General features: G+C 45.8%; 1 protein-coding gene across 1 annotated transcript in view; it reads right to left on the bottom strand.

The window, feature by feature from the left end:
- The window catches only part of LOC101933957 (sodium- and chloride-dependent betaine transporter-like), a 66,688-nt gene that overhangs the window by 29,577 nt on the left and 20,042 nt on the right, over positions 1-17,069 (bottom strand). The window contains exons 6-11 of the mRNA XM_065582111.1: positions 16,274-16,406; positions 12,280-12,414; positions 9,696-9,799; positions 8,489-8,613; positions 7,384-7,496; positions 6,561-6,698 (exon numbers count right to left, since the gene is read on the bottom strand). Of these exons, the coding sequence (XP_065438183.1) occupies positions 6,561-6,698; positions 7,384-7,496; positions 8,489-8,613; positions 9,696-9,799; positions 12,280-12,414; positions 16,274-16,406 (748 nt within the window). The remainder of the gene's footprint in view (positions 1-6,560; positions 6,699-7,383; positions 7,497-8,488; positions 8,614-9,695; positions 9,800-12,279; positions 12,415-16,273; positions 16,407-17,069) is intronic.

The raw sequence follows: 17,069 nt of genomic DNA on the forward strand, positions 1-17,069 counted from the left end.
TTAAGGGACGAGACCAGGAAGGGTGGGGACTAGTTGAGAAGCCCACCCTCCTTGCTAAATTGGTAATGGAACAAAGCTGATGCCCATGGAAGGGACGGTTCAGCGAGAAAAGCAGGATCAGGCCCAAGCGGGCAGGCAACAGATAGAGAGATTGGAAAACAGGTTGGAAACTTTGAGGGCATAGTAGAAGGAAAAGACTAAGTAAGTATAAGCATGGGGATTTCAAATCCCCAGGACAATACTTGAAATGGTGATTTGAATTGATAAAAAGTGTCCTTTGGGAGACAAGTGATTTAAGGAAAGAGTGAGAAGTTAACTCTGTAGTTGCTAAAGGGAATCAAGGAGCTGAACTTTGTAAAATACTAAAGAGAAAAATTCTTGGTGTTTTTGAAATGTTTCTAAATAAATCCAGGCAAAGAAATTTATTTGATTGCAATCATTTGGCTATGAACAATTTAATCGAATTAGCTAAAGAAATGTAAATATACAGTGCTACTTAATTAAAATCCTATTAGGCTCTATGGGGCTACAATAAGTGGTATTTTCTTTCAGATCGTTGTGTGTTTTGAAAGCAGGAGTTCAAAGTAAAAGGCAATCAAAATTCTGGCAAAAACAATTGTGTCCTTTTAAGTAAGAGTCTTTAAGCTGTGGATAGCTTTGGATCCAGAAGCAAGCCAGAAAGCATCTGTATTAATGCAAATTATCTAAGTGATAAGGTAGAAGCCACTGAAATCTGGGCTGCCTATGAAACAAATACAGAAAATATGGGGTAATTCCTCTGTTTTGCCTGAAATCAACAAGGATATTTGTATATAAAGGAAATATTTTAAGCAATGACTGGCTGCCCAGAAGGGGTAGACCTCTGTTCTTTTTGTCTTTCAGATAATCAGAGAAAACTGATGCCAGCTGAACAGCATTCAACGTACCATGCATTTATTTGCACAATAGGAATGTTCTGTGTTCTAGGTCCTGTTTTGTGGTGTTTGTCTCGTGGCCAGAATTGTTGTGTTTAATATTTTCATAGGACAGTCTAGTTCAAAATCAAATAGAAGGGTTAAATCAAAATGCGGATACCTGTTTTATTCAACTTGAAATACAAAGTGTTTGGATAAGTCAGGAAAATGTGATATACTAAAGTCTAATACAGTTGCTTAAGTAAGAAAAAAGAAAGGTCATTGGTCAGATCTTTTAATAGAAAAAATAGTTGTTAAAATTTGCACACCAACAGTCTTTGGAAACAATGACATCAAAGGTTAACCCACTTCCCATATTGCACATGGGATCCTTCTGGCTACCCCAGATTTCTAGCCAGAGCGCTGCGGTGGGAGGAAAGCTATTGGACACCAGAGGTTGTACCGAGTGGACTCCTCAAAAGTGGGTGTGCTCGTCCTGGCTTGTTGCACCAAAGCTCTGTAATAAAGTTATTTTACTGGAAGGGTCTATGTGGCATACGTTGAATAATAAGACTAAAGTACTGTTTAATGGCAACGTGTATGTGTTCGTTGTTGGGAAAAGGTGTATGAGTGAAGAGTGGAAGTTTCCTTTGTAGGTTAAAAAAAGCCAAGAAGGGAGGCTTGAATGTGTCCAAGCAGCTGTAAAATCTGCAAAACACTGCCAGGCATTAATGAAATGTGTTAGGTTTCTTTTCTCACAGGTAAAAAACACGTTACCCCCCCCCCAAAAAAACACAAAAAAAACCAAAACCCTAGCAGCCCTGCCACTCCTTGAAACCAGGAGTTTGGATCTATGTAAAGGTCCACCAATGAAAGACTGCTTTGGCTCCACGCTGGAAAGGCCCTTTCCAAGTCCTGTTAACCACCAACACCACTGTGAAGTGCCAAGGACTACCTACCTGGACCCACACTTCTCACTGCAAAAAAAAAAAAAAAAAGACCCCTCCACCTGGAGATGATTCTCCGACTGATGATCGACCTATTTCTCTTTCTAGCTCTGCTGTGCCTTCTGGACAGCAGGGAAAAAAGGACAAGGTGAAGTGCTAGTAACCTCTCCCTTGTCCACTGACAGACCTACTGTGCCTTTGAATTTTTCTAGAAGAATCAAACCATTACAGGATGATGTGCTAGTAACCTCTCCCCTGTCCCATGCTGAACCATGACTGTTTCAGGAAAAGAGAATAAGGAACACTCGCTCCACTGAAACCACCAAAGTCCAGGGATTCCTGACTACAAAAGACATTAAGAACTGACCCTGGTGAAGAAAAAGAATTATACACTGTGTGACGGGGTTGGGACTCACCACCGCAGCACCTCCTACTGGTTGTCTCAGGAATTAGCTCTGTCCAGTGGAGCGCCCCCTCCTGGTGGTGTCCCGTCCGTCGTCTCGCCCTCAGTTGGCGTGTCTGGACCTGCGTTGCTCCCAAGCTCGCGGCATCCTCTTCGAGCCGCTGCCCTCCGGCAGTGCCCCTTAGTCCATCCTTGCCCCCTTCTGGGAGGGGATCAATCAGCTGCCTCTCTGCATCCTGGCTGATGTGGCCAACTGCACCCTCAAAGTCACTCCCTTCTTGGCAGGGGGTTGGTGCAGCTATAGATGGCCACTCCGTCGGCCGGGGGTAAGGCAAGGGTGGGGGGGAGGACCCAGGCCCGTCCACTACTCTGGGTCCCAACCCAGGGACCCCCTAGTGGCAGCCGTCCTGCCCTCCTTCTCTCCCTCTGTCTGTCCACGTCCCTGGGCCGCTTCCCCTTCGGCCCCTCGCACCGGCTAGGCCCTTCCCTTCAGGGCATGAAGCCTAACAGACTCCTGGCTGGAGTTACCCTCTGCTGTCCCGGGTGCTAGTCTCCCAGCCTGGAGACAGACCTTCCACTGTCGAAGGCCTGGGACAGACTGCCTGCTCCTGTCCTGAGCAGCCTTCTTATAGGGCTGCGCCTGGCCCTGATTGGCTTCCTCCAATCTGGGCCCTGATTGGTTCCCTATAAGGCCTTCCCTGATTGGCTCTCTGTCTGTGCAGGCCCACTGGCCTGCTGCAGCCCAAATTCAGGGAGTGGGGCAGCTGCCCCACTACACATTGGCAGGAAGAAACTTGTGGGACCCATCCTTGGGAATGTGGTATTGATTGGATTTTGGGGTTTATGCTACAGGCTGTGCCCTGTGTTTTTGGATAAGTCCTTCAGCATATATTGCCCTCCCTAATTGGATTTTAAATGACAAATACCAAAGGCACCTTGTTGCCACTGCCCCCGCCATTTCCTCCATTACATTATTATCCCTGTAACACATCCAAATACAGACAATGTCATATATCTGATAAAACCCAATGGCCAAGGCCTTCACACTTTAGTGATTTATTTAAATATTGTTCGGAAAAAAAATTTAAGGTTCAGGACATCCCATATAAGCGAACAATTTAGTGGAAAAAGACTGGTCAGAGGAGATAAAAGTATATGACATCACTACAAATGAGCTTCAAGAATTTGAAATTAAGGTTTTATAATGGGGTTGATATAATGGCCATTCTAGGGGTCTGTAGTATATCAGGGGGAAGGGGTCCTTATTGTTTTGGTTACCCAATTAGTAAATAATCAGATTCATACTCAAAGAGTGTGTTCTGCCACTGGAAAGTTTACTTGTACTGAAATGATTCCAGTAACTAATAATGTAACCTGTACCCTATTGCAATATACTCCCTCTTATGCCATTAATGCCAATGCCTCTCAGAAGTATATAAAGGTATACAGCCAACAGATGTGGTACTACACCAAAGAGAGATGTATTAGGATATCGATGGACTGTGATTAATACTACACTAGGGACTGTTAAATTCACACTGCCCTTATCCAGTTTTCAGATCACCTCCACATATTCAAACTTCTCAAAAGGGGCTGCCATTAGATTAGCATAGGAAAGGGCCTTGGTTATTTCCTCTAGAAAGAAGAAGGACTTGGACGGATCCCTATGGGATGGTGCCAATAGTGCAGCAGCAATTTGGAATATTTTTAAAAGCCAAAAACATGACGAGAAATTAGGACAATTAGAGAAAGCCACAGGTCTTATTAGGGGAGCATAGCTGACCCAAGTGCAAGCTGGAGTTGGTGAATTACGTGTTATTTCTGCCCTTAGTTCAATAACCAGGATTTGTGGACAGAGGTGGTATTGAATATCACTGAGGCTGGGAAGGTATTGCAGTGGGATTTGGCATGTTCAGAAATTCAAGATTTCCTGAATGACCATCTGATGGCCATTGGGAGTGATCTTGAGCATGAGGCATGGCCTACTGCCCTTACAGATACCTCAGGAATGCCATCTGATTTGTGGCCATGGAGACATACTTGGAGATTTTCAGGATGGAGTTGTATATACTCGCAGTGCTCCTCCCAAGCATATGGGCCGGTAGGAGGGGTGTGGACTCCCACATACTGAATCCTGTCGGGTCCATGGGGAGGATGCATGTGGGACTGGACTATTCACTGTGATATCTGGGAGATTAGGCCACCTGGTAATGCCTAGCCGATTTGCTGTTAGTGCTCCTGGAATAACACCCAATATTTGGATTGGAATAGGGAATCAGTGGACATTATGGCCCTTAGAACCCCCGCAGCTTCAGCGCATAAGGAAATTGAAGCAAGGGGAAGTTGTCACTGTTCATGACAACATTTGCTGGGAGGGTAGGGGACAAGGAACTACCCTTACAGGACACCTACTTTTTCAAGCTAATGATAGCTGTGTGTATGTTAAAACCACCACATTGTGAGATATACATTTTAATCTCACTACTGCTGCAGGCAGTCATATTATTTACTGGCCTGCGGATAGAATTTTACAAGTAGCCCTCAAATTTCAGATACCCTTTAATTGGACTAGTTTAGTACCTGATTGATTTCAAATTTTGCTTTCACTGTTACCAGAGGTTCAAAGAATCTCTGAATTACAAGGGCAAATTCACGTGCTTCAAAATATATATCAAGTTGAAAAGTTTGCCTTTCATACAGCTTACAGAGTGTCTTCTTTATGTACCAAGTATGATGTATTGTGCTTTGTGACTAAAATTGTACAACAACCCCATCATATTATTGCTGTGGGAATGTTACTGCTTTTATTGTTGTTTAGTTTAGGATTATGTTATTGTTGTTGTAAAGGACATAATAATAGTAATACCTTTCATGTCCATACTAATCATGCATTGTCATTGCATCCAATTAAAACCCCTAAGGTTGAAGCATTTGATGTAGAATCTGAAATCCAAGGCTTGGTGCAAATGGAGATTTAAGAATGTTTGTTGTGCTAGAAGCACAAAAGGGGCGTGTGTGGAAGTAGAGATGGAATTGAAGGGGATTTCAATGCAAATAGTGTAGTTTGTGAGCAAGAGTCAGGCTAGCTGTAAAGCTAATAACACGAGATTTGTAGAAGCGAGGATTGTGTGAGGCAAGTGAGAAAGAACTGTGTGAGAAGTTGTTGCGACCTTGTATTAGATAAGTATGGAATGTAGACTATAGTTTAAATAGAGGTGAGAAAAATAAGATATCAGGATGACCTATGTATAAACAAAATGCAGCTGTTGCCCATTATTGTCTGTAACAAAAGGTATAAATGCTTGCTGTAATTGTTTACCTAGAGAGAGACCTGTTTTGCTCTCTCCCTCCACGCAATTGCTAGAGATAATAAAGTATCTGACTTGCTGCACCCAACATGAGAGTGAGAATGCAGTTTTTTTCCGACAGACACTTGTGTATTTTTATGTCTGATTTTGTAAGCAAGTAGTTTTTAAGTGAGGTGAAACTTAGGGGTACGCAAGACAAATCAGATTCCTGAAAAGGGTACAGTAGTCTGGAAAAGCTGAGAGCCACTGCTCTAACTTAGTCTAGGACCTGCTATCAACAGCTTTCATACCCCCAGTCCTGTTTTCCATGGATGACAGCCAGCCAACTGTGCCTTCCCTTGGAAGGCCTCCACCATGGCAAAGAGTGGCAGCATTCACATCTCATGTGTAGCTCCTCTACTTTTGACATGAGAGCCATCAGGACTGGAGTTTGGATATAAAGTTCCTTTTAGGTGGCCCTTCCCTGATGCTAGGTTCAGGGGTAGGCAACCTATGGCACGCGTGCCAAAGGCAGCACGCGAGCTGATTTTCGGTGACACTCACACCGCCCGGGTCCTGGCCACCGGTCTGGGGGGCTCTGCATTTTAATTTAATTTTAAATGAAGCTTCTTAAACATTTTAAAAATCTTATTTACTTTACATACAACAATAGTTTAGTTGTATATTATAGAAAGAGACCTTCTAAAAACATTACATTGTATTACTGGCATGCGAAACCTTAAATTAGAGTGAATACATGAAGACTCAGCACACCACTTCTGAAAGGTTGCTGACCCCTGTGCTAGGTTATCTCTGAGACATACCCCAGAGGAAGGCTCAGCTATACAGTACGACAACATCTCAACTGGCACTATATAAGAAACAACTACTGGTTCTGATATGCACCAGCTAATAAACTAAGCTAAAGAGAGAGAGAATAACTAACAGTGTGAAATACAAACTTGCTGCAGATAATACTGCTCCAAACAAGTCCATATCCCTCTCTCCCACCATGTACTTCCCTTCTTACCTCAGTGACTAGCATCAGGCCAAGCAGGTAGCATATGACTGCAATGGCCAGGGTCAGCAACTCCCGGTGCCCTTTCTTCTGGAGAACTTCTGGGTACATGTCGATAATGGCCGTCACCAGGCTCTCAACACAGATGAACTGCAGAAGAATTCATGTCAAGAAACCAAGGACCTAATGTCTCTCTTTCCCTACCCATCCTCTTTCCCACTTCCATTCTTCCACTCAGTTAGTCTCTCTCCACTTTTTCCTACACCTGAAGCATGAACTGCTTGGAAACAGGGAGGTGTCGCTGCATCTGAGTCCCAAAGGAAGTGGAGTTACCACTGGTGCAACATCAGGAATTGAGCGCCCCAGAGGAGTGACTGGAACCACATCTGGAACTGAGTGAGATTATCACAAGCCTTGCACCTTGTCACAATACAAAGGGAGTCTTAGTGAATTTAGAGGAGATTGATACAAAATGTGAAGTGAAGTGCCTGGTTCATGAGGAATGACAGCTAGCCCCTAAGGGCAGACTTGGTGGGAAGGACAAAGAGGCGTGGCTGCAGGTTGTCACTGGATTGTCAGAGACTTATGCTGGAAGGGACAGGTGCTGCAGGTCACTGTTAAGGAGTAACACCTAACACCAGCTGACAGCTGGGATGTACTGGCCAGCTCTAAGTATGATTATTCTGAAGTAGTAACATGGATGTGTGACAGGTGTTCCAGGTGGCTGAGAGACACATCACCATTTCCCACCCACGAGTTATGATCTACATGAGACTCTCAAACATGTGACAGACAACCCTCCTCTTTCCCGCTAAATCCAAGGTATTTACTGTACCTGGCTGTCCAGTCCCAAGAAGATCAGCATAATGAAGAATAGACAGGACCAGAGCTGAGACACAGGCATCATTGTTACAGCCTTTGGATACGCAATGAATGCTAGGCCCGGACCTGCCAATCAGATAGCTGAGTAAGGATGAGGTTTCCCCAACAACACGACCCAGCAACACAGAGACCAGTTTGATGTGCTGTTTAAAAAACTTAGCCTGCCAAGACCTCACTTCCTCAGAATGTATCGTGGAATCGTCACTGACACGTAGGATAATAACTGCTGACATGGGCTGAGCGGCTGGTTTTGGAAAGAAGAATCACGGATTTCAAAACAGAGAATGCAACTCTGCTTCTGGACAGTGGCTCTATGTGCATCAGGATAGCAGAGAAGAAAGCAGTGGTTCTGGACAGGGCCGGCTCCAGGCACCAGCTGAGCAAGCTGGTGCTTGGGGCGGCAGATTGTTGGAGGCGGAATTCTGCCAAACCCTAGGGTGGCACGGCTGCTTTTTTTTGTTTGTTTTTTTGGGGGGTGTTTTTGTTCTTGTTCCGCTCCGGCTGCCCTGTAGGGGGCGGCGGCGCGGAGAACCAGAGCACCCTGCAGGGCAGTCCTCTTCCTTCCCTCCCTGCCAAGTGGAGCGGAGCCCTCGCGGCAGGCGGCAGGAGGCGGCGCAGCGGGAGGGGCCACGTGGCAGCACCCCTGCTGTAGCCCTGGCCGCCCCCTTCTCTCTCTCTCCCTCTCTCCCGCCCGCTCCCTCTCCCTCCTCCCCTCCCCAGCTGGTCCCCCTGTATCCGCGCTCTGGCCATGCCACAGGGGTTTTTTTTTTTGCTTTGCCGTTCTGGCCGCCCCGTTTTTTTTTTGCTTGGAGCGGCCAAAAAGCCAGAGCTGACCCTGGTTCTGGATGACAGGGCCTCTGTATTCGCAGAATAGGCAGAGGCTGTTCTGGGCAACTGGACTGGGGACTCTAGCAATTACAGAGGATGTAGGATTGGTTCAAGGTAGCAGCACTGCTAACCTCTTGGGTTGGCTTCATATTCAAAGGTGTCAATTCCTAAAAAGTCCACCCATGCTTTAAGTTTTCCTTTTGGTCCTGCCACATTTAGAAAGCACATACCTGACTCGGCCACTTCTGAAATGGGCACGCCCTGTTCTTGTGCCATGAAGCCCAGCACAGAGAAGATAGCAAAGCCGGCCAGAAAGCTGGTGGCACTATTCAGGAAACATAGCATTAAGCAGTCCCTGTTGGGGCAGAACCAGAGAGGGAGGGAGGGAGAGGGAGAGAGAGAGAGAGAGAGAGAGAGAGCATTGTTTTCCTCTGCAAATTTACCACTTTGGGCAATTGCTTTTGTGCTCAGCTTTCTGAATGGGACATGAATCCATGCACTTGCTTACACTAACACTAGCCTGAGACTCCTCCAGAGGCCAGCAGCCCAAAACAGAACTCGGCAGCTTACAGCCTTGACCCATGGCACTACAAGAACTACATGATTATACTTGGTAATAAAAATAACGGAGGGCTGCAGCCATATATTGTAAGCAGGATGCCCCAGTGAAGTCACTAGGGACTTGGCACAACAAGGGGCAGCAGGAATCATCATATGAGGGCAGAGCAATGGAACAAATACTGAGAGAAAAAGGATCCTTAAATAACAAGGGACCTGATCCAAAGCCCTCTGAAACCAATAAAAAGACTCCCATTGACTTGAATGGGCTGGGGATCAGGCCTGAGAGGAAAAGGGAACTAGAAACAATAAGCACTGGATGAAAAAGAACCTGACATGCCAGACAAACCTTTCTGTTGATCTTTCTGATCGAAATAAAACACACACAGGGTCCACTAAAGGGGCTGGGATTTTAATAAGGCATTTGATGCCATGGGGCAGATTCTCTTCTTCTTTAGACCACTGGGAATCTGGCATAATTCCCCGGAGATCAGACCCAGGTAACTGAACTGAATTTGGCCACATGCATTACTAAATCTTATTTCCACATCAGATAACATTTTACAATACCCATATCAACTCAACAATGGCATCTCCAGGAGTCCTGTGCCCCCTCTCCCTGCCCAGATGGAAGAGTGCCACCGGCAGAGTCACCAAAGGCATTTCTTGTAGCCCCTGGGTTTTCCTGGGCAGTCTCCTATCCAGTCGCTGAGCCCTGCTTAGCTTGCAAGAGCTGACAAGAGCATAGGATGAAATGGCGTGGGCCCCACGCGTGATTTCGAGGCAGTGAGTGCCATAGCTCCAACTACACTCTGCTCGGCTTCCCACACAGCCCTCAGCCGGATATGAGAGGGAGAGAGAGGCACAGGCTGCTCCTACCTGTAACAGTTGTTATTGTACTTGTTATAGCTGCCCAAGGCTGTCAGGCACCCCTGGCAGATAGCATAAGAGAAGAAGATCTGAGTGCCTGCATCCATCCACACCTAGAACGGAAAAGGACAGTGATTTGCAGCCATGGCTAAGGAAATAAATGGTAAAGTCCTGTCAGGGTACACGCACTTCAGGGCAGCAGTCTGTCAGACATGGAGAAATCCACATCAGGCAGAGAAGGGAAGAATCCATACAGGGCGTGACGTGTCTCTGGATTGATTGTCCAACTTGGGGGACTGGAGTGAAGATTCCACCATGAAAAGGGAGGATTTTCCTTCTGGACCCCAACAGCATCCCTCAAATAATCCAAGGAAGAATGGATTTCAGTGGGGAAAGGAGAGTGATTTTTAAGCCCTCCGACAGGGGCAGTCAATAGGCAGACCGTAGGCCAAATCTGGACTGCCAGACACTTTCAAATGGACAAAATCTCTGTATTTGCTTATTATCGTCATTATTGTTAATGAGGTGTAAAAATATTTCTCTGGAGTCTGGACCTGGACTATACACTGACCAAGAAATTTGGACCTTGACAAAAAATAATTGACTATCCCTTCCCTAGGGTGTCTGTTGCATAATCTATCTTTCACCAGCTACCCTGATGGAGGGCATATTCCAAGAGGGCGGTCATCATCCGTTTCCCTGAGGCAGTGATTCGGGGGCTAGATCAATTCCAAACACCATTCATTTTTTCTAAGCTAAAGTGCCCGCAGAATGTACAGAGAGGGTGCATGGGGATGTGGCATGGTATAAAGACTGTACCAGCACAAGTTGGAGATCACGTACCTGCTTGGGAGTGAAAAAAACATGAGTATCTCACAAAGCCATCCCAAACAAGTGCCAATAAAACCTTTATATGACATCACACCACCTGGTAGTCCCTACACATGAGGGTGGAGGAAGATCAGGACAACAGGAGCAGCTAGGAGATGTTGGGTTCACAGTATCTCATCACCACCATTAATTCATCCCGGCACCCATCCAGAGCAGCAGAGTTTGTTGTTATTTCAGCCTTCAGCCACTGGCTACTCCTCCACTTCACTGTATTGATAGCACTTTCTCTCACACCGTGTGATGCTAGTATACAGAGCCACAAAGATGGGCTGCAGTGCTCAGAATCTTCCACACAGCCAGGGAAGGATATTAGCAGCAAGTTAACAGCCAGGAAGGAACACCTTGTCCAGTATCCTTGCTGTCCCCTAAACGGTGCCCAGCAGGCTTCCAAGTGGCTGCAAATTGGCAGGCCTTCAAATACAAGCAGCCAGCCACTGCTGTTTGAATTAACTGAGATCACTCATGGATCCAGACCTACAGATTCACCCAGGAACCTCCCCCATACCATTATAATCAAGGTCCAACCTTCTCCACAACAAGCTGGACTCAAATTCTGCAGCAAGGTGTCTGGCTCCTGCAGCTCTCCCATGTGGCAGACCAGAAATTCCATGTCAACTTCATTAAGGTTAGAAAATGGAGGTTTTAATGAATTAACTGAACACGAATAAAACACTCAGCCTGTGTTGTTTATTTTCATATTAAAATTCCATTTAATTTAGGCTGTCTCCATGTTTTCAACATGTCACCAATTTTTGTGTTGACAAGACATAACTGCATCTGAAAGTCATCGGGGGAAGCTGGAGGTGTTAGCAGCTGGGTAGGGAGCAGTTGGGCCTTTTGCCATGAGGGAAGATGCGGGAGACAGTTTGAGATTGTGGGAAAAGCACATTAGCTGATTGCTTCTGCTACAATAATCAGCAGTGAAACAATTAAGGTTTAAATACCCTCCATTAGGTCTCAGAATTAACACCCCATTGGGATGCATGGAACAATAGTTTGGAGATCTGCAAACTCAGGGAACTAACACTGAATGCAAGTTACACTCTTTCAAGCTTTTTCCCCCCCATATGGATAAGGGCTAGAAACATAATGTTTTTTAAATTAAAGCCGAGATTCTGGAGCACAATTCTGCAAGAAGGTGCTGATTTCACAGCAAATGCCAGAAATGCCGAATCTCAGAATAAACGGGCTCTTGTTTATAAAACTGACCATTTGTATCTCCAATAGTTACCTACGCACCTACTGCAGTTTGTCTTATACTAGGAAGCTCGTCTCCCTGAGGAAGCTCCAGCCTCTTCCAAGAAAAGCTCAAGCTGGGCCAGAGAGCAGGAAGCGAGAGGGTTTTTTCTCCTTTTGTTCATCATCATTTCACTTAAGGCTCAACAAAACCATCTGTCGTACACTGAATATTTCATAGATGCTTCTGCATTTGCCAAGCCCCTAAATGGCAATGACCTAACACATCCATATGTTTAAAATACCCTGACAAAAAGACTATAGTTGGGCTGGGCTGAGATTCCCCCATCAACCTTTTTAAAGAGGCCTCAGTATTTTGTCGGTCTCTTAGGGGAGGGAAGTCCAACCTGATCTAGATAGCAGCCAATTAAGGCCTGATCCTGCGAGGTGCTGAACCCCTGCTTTTCCCATCACCACTTTGTTGGAGTCTCTCCACACCTCACAGTATCACGCTGTATTCACTCGCCTGTGGGTCTGCAAGCCTGGAAATGTCTGGCTTCAGGTATAACATGATCCCCTCAGCAGCACCAGGCAGGGTGACCCCTCGAATCAGCAAGACAAAAAGCATCAAGTAGGGAAATGTGGCAGTGAAGTAAACAACCTGGAAGCAGAGAGAAGGATAAAAAGGGGATGTTGTCACCTTATAGATTATACATCCAAAGCAAATCCCCTAACTCTATTATTAACAACACCTGAGTCTTTAAATCCCCAAAGCCTCTGCTTTCACTGAATTCTAATTAAAGGCCATGAAAATATTTCTATTCATGGCCAAGATTTCCAAAAGTGAGCAGTGAATTTGAGGGGGACAAGGCAGCAATTTTCAAAGCGTGATTGCTCACCACACTGAAAAATTTAGCCTCCTTAAGGCATCTCAACTTGAAGCTGAGAGACCCCAAAATCTTGAGGTATTTTTGAAAGCCTTGACCACACTTTTTGTAAAGCCCTCCTGTCCTCTCTTTTGTGTGGGAAATGAAATGCATTGGTTTAGGGAACGGTTTGAGCAGAATGAATCATTCGTCAAGCCCCTTTTTCTACTTATGGAATTGAATATCAGTGAGCAAGCTGCAATTTCTCTAAATGTATTCATTATTCATATTCACTCAAATAATATCCTTTTGATTTTTTGTTCAAAATATGGATCGATCGCAAATATTCAAATGTCAAACTGTGTTATTTGACTGTGATTTATCTTTGTTAAGATGATTAGATTGAACTTTCTGTAGTCTCTCACTGTCAGTAGATATGGTTGGAAAAATTTTGATCAAACTATTTTTGCCCATCAAAATATGCAGATTTGTCAAAACCAAAACTTTTCATTGAAAAGGGTCAGTTTCCAGAAATGGGTACTCAAAATGTTTTGTATATTAAATTTTAAAATTGCCAACATGACAAATTCTGGCTTACCAGTTCAAAACAATTTTAGGTTTAGAAAAACTAAACTAATGGAAGTAAAAAAAAAAGTTGAAAACTTGTAATAGAAATGAAACATTGCAAAATTATTGAAACTTAACATTTCAATTGACCCAAATTGATTTTTTTTTTATTTATTTTTTTTAATTTTCAGTTTGTGAAAAAAAATTAATGTTTTGACCTTTTGTCCTGATTCAGGAGGGGAAAAGTTTTTTGAAATCTCAGAAATTTTCACAGGACAGGAAAACCGTTTCCAGGTTGGCTTTAACTGTAAGACAGATTTTCCAGGCATCAGATCATTCTTGTAGCTCTTCTGAATCCTTTCCAATTTTTCAACATCATTTTAAAGTATCTTTTTTAATCCACATGTTTACACTTCAGTATTTGATTGTTTTCTGAAGTGGAAAGAGAGAAGAATGGGGAGGAGACATGGATTTTAATTGAGTCCCCTTTAATTGAGTCCACACATATGCAGCAAGCAGGAGAGAGCAAGTCAGTACATTTCCATTAAAGGCAAAGAGTCTTGCAGGCTCCACATGTTCCCATCTGAGAGTTGCGCCAAGGAGCACAGTGGTGTAAGCAGAGTCAGGATAAGCTGTACCCTGACATCTGGTAGTGAATTATGGCGAGGGTGGAAAAGAACTTTAGGGGCTGATCTTGTTTGCATAGGCACACCCACCCGCCTAGCCTGGGACAACAACAACTGAAAGTGGTTACTTTGGCTGGTGTGGGATCCCCAGTTTCTCTGTTATTGGGGCAGGAAGAATAAAGTGTTGTTACCCTGATTCTGTGAATCAAGGCCAGTGGAACTGTTGGATGACAGAGGGACTCACCAGTAACTAAGTAGCACTCGCTAGACAAGGGGCATGGGTTACAAAACCCAGTGAATTGAGAGAGGTTGGGGGGCAGGTATGTGTACCTGATGGTATGGGCCCCTTTTGAGGGCCTGGAACACCAATTGTACTACTTCCTCTCTCCAATGTTGAATAGCAGAGCTAAGTTTGCTTCCATTAGAAGTCTTGCTAGAAGTTGCTGAACTGAATTTACTTTGGACTAATCGTGCACTAGCACTGGAGCTCCCCTGCTACAAGCTGAAATCTCTAAAAGAGCTAAAATTGCTGAGCTGAGATCACTCAGTGCTGTGTTAACCGGGGGGGAGCCTGAAGATATATTGCTAAGCAGCTGGTGGAGCCGAGCAGTTTGTGGGACGGTTGGAGCGGCCCATGGAACAGCGAGTGGAGCGGCGCAGAGTGGAGCTGAGCAATTTGCGGGGGCAGCTGGAGCGGTTCATGGGACGGCTGGTGGAGTGGAGCAGCTGGCAGAGCTGAGCAGTTTGTGGGATGGTTGGAGCGGCCCACTGAACGGGGTGCAGAGCGGAGCAGTTTGCAGGGACGGCTGGAGGAGCGGAGTGGCGCGGCGCGGCTGGTAGAAGGGAGCCATTCGTGGTAAAGGCTGTAGCGGAACTCCACGGAGAGGTGGAGCAGTCGGCCTCGGACCACGTAAGGTGCCCCTTAACATCCTGTGTGCCCCCCCGATTTCCGGCCAGGCTGGGGGGGTAAAACTTTGCAGATAACCTTTTGAACTCTGGGGCGGCACTGACCAGGGACAGAGACTTTGGGGCTGTTGGACTTTGGAGTAATTGGAGTTAAGACCCTGAGGGGAAAAGGATACTGCCAAACTTACTTGGAGGTGGGTCTTTTGCTCATGGTTTGTGTTATGAATCCTGTTTGTGGTGTTTCCCCAACATAATGCTGCATGGTTTTCCTTCTTTATTAAAAGGTTTTTGCTACACTCAGACTCCGTGCTTGCGAGAGGGGAAGTATTGCCTCCTAGAGGCGCCCGGGGGGTGGTATGTAATTGTCCCAGGTCACTGGGTGGGGGCTCGAACCGGTTTTGCATTGCATTATTGAAACGGAACCCCTAGATACTGAACCCGGCCCTTGTTGCTGCCAACTCAGAGGGGCAGAAGGGTTACAGTGGTAAAAAGGTTGTAAATATGGGAGATGAAGACAGCCCTGTGGACCCAGCAGCTCATTGACACAGAACTAAAGAGATGTGTCTATTGTGAAGGATGCGTCCTAATACCTGTACCAGGAAAAGGTGAGAGTGATGGGAGCTTCATGGATGGAGAGAGAGCAAATAGTGGGAAACATCTTTTATGGAAGAAGGGGACTGAAGAAACTGGTCACTCACCCCTCAGCGATTGTCACAGGTCCTCTAGAAATGTGCAAGACAAACCCTGAGTAGTATAACCCACCCTCACCGCTGCTCAGGGGGTTATACTTCAGCCCTGCACCATTGAAGCCTGAGTGGCTTCTTTAAGCCTCCCATGTGAAATATGTTATGCTCATCCAATCCAAGAATAGAAACAATACCATGTGACTTATGCAATCACAACCAGCCAGCCCAGCTCAAATTTTCAGGATCAAGTGTGGAATGCTCACAGCAGTGCCCTGTTTGTGAGCAATCCATTGGGTTAAAGAAAAAAGACAGAAACCCCCCAAACTGAGCAATTACAAATAATGAGGAAGTGGGAGGTAACGGCGATGAACCCCTAAGGAGATTATTTCTAGTGGGATATTCACTCTGCTCTGGTGTTTAATTATTATTGGTAATTGGAGATTTGACACTAAAACAGGCTAATGTTGCAAAAGCCACCAGACCACTTGGGGACTGTGCATCAGCAGCAACTGGATGATTGTGTGTTGCTAATGGTGAAGCAGCGTCTTTCACAAGGTTTCCCCGTTACAGTGGACCATGCTGGGCTAGAACTTCACCATTTCTTCTAAGATCTTTCTCTTGTCTCCCCTCTGATTGACTGACTTTCTTTGCTCGTCTCATAATGGACTAAATTCAGACCCACAATAAGCAGCTGCGACTTCAATGCAGTTGCACCCACCCGTGCCAATCTGAGTATGGCCCTATGTCTTGTGTGTTCCCTGCCTCCTTTCTTCTCTCTCTGTATAATGGAGAAGGCTAGGAAGGGGGAAAGAGAGATAATGGCAGCTAGGAGGAGGTTTAGGGACTAAGGGGACAGAGTTTGCTCTTACTTTGCCTGTGGACTTGACTCCTTTCCAGATGCAGAAGTAGCAGATGACCCAGGCGAGCAGGAGGCAGAGAGCCAGCTCCCAGCGCACAGTGCCCAGATTGTGAATACCGTCTGTGAGCCCCAGGGCTCGCTTCCTGCCAGTGCAGGAGGAGAGAGAAAGGTTAACATCCCAGACTTGACTCTTCCGGCAGCCCCCCGCCCAGAGTTTTCATACACATCCCACAGCGCAGCTGCCCAATCTCCCCCATCACTCCTCCTTCCACTCCACCTAGCCCTGACAGCAATACTGTATTCTTGGTCACCACAATGCCTTAGATGTCTCTGGGATCCCCTCGCAGCCTGGCCCCTGCAGTTCCACCTCACCCTTTAGTCAGCGTGGGCTCTCTGACTCTCCCAAAGCCCTCAATAGCCCCACTGCAGCCCCCAACCATTCATAGCACAGTTACTCCCGATCTCACATCACTTTAAATAAATTAATGGTGATATCCTATCTCCTAGAACTGGAAGAGACCTTGAAGGTCATTGAATCTAGACCCCTGCCTTCACTAGCAGGAACAAGTACTGATTTTGCCCCAGATCCCTAAGTGGCCCCCTCAAGGATTGAGCTCATAACCCTGGATTTAGCAGGCCAATGCACAAACCACTGAGCTAACTGTCATCCCTTTTCCTGCTTTGCAGGCCACACTCCATCAGCAGCCTCCCCTGCAGCCTCCTGGTATCATCAATGGCTCCTAATCACCTGCTGGCTACTTTGTTTCCTTCAACCGCGCCATGTTCTATGGCTCTCTCCAGGAACC

The sequence above is a fragment of the Chrysemys picta genome, chromosome 1 (genome assembly GCF_011386835.1).
Source record: "Chrysemys picta bellii isolate R12L10 chromosome 1, ASM1138683v2, whole genome shotgun sequence".
Classification (NCBI taxonomy): Eukaryota; Metazoa; Chordata; order Testudines; family Emydidae; genus Chrysemys; species Chrysemys picta.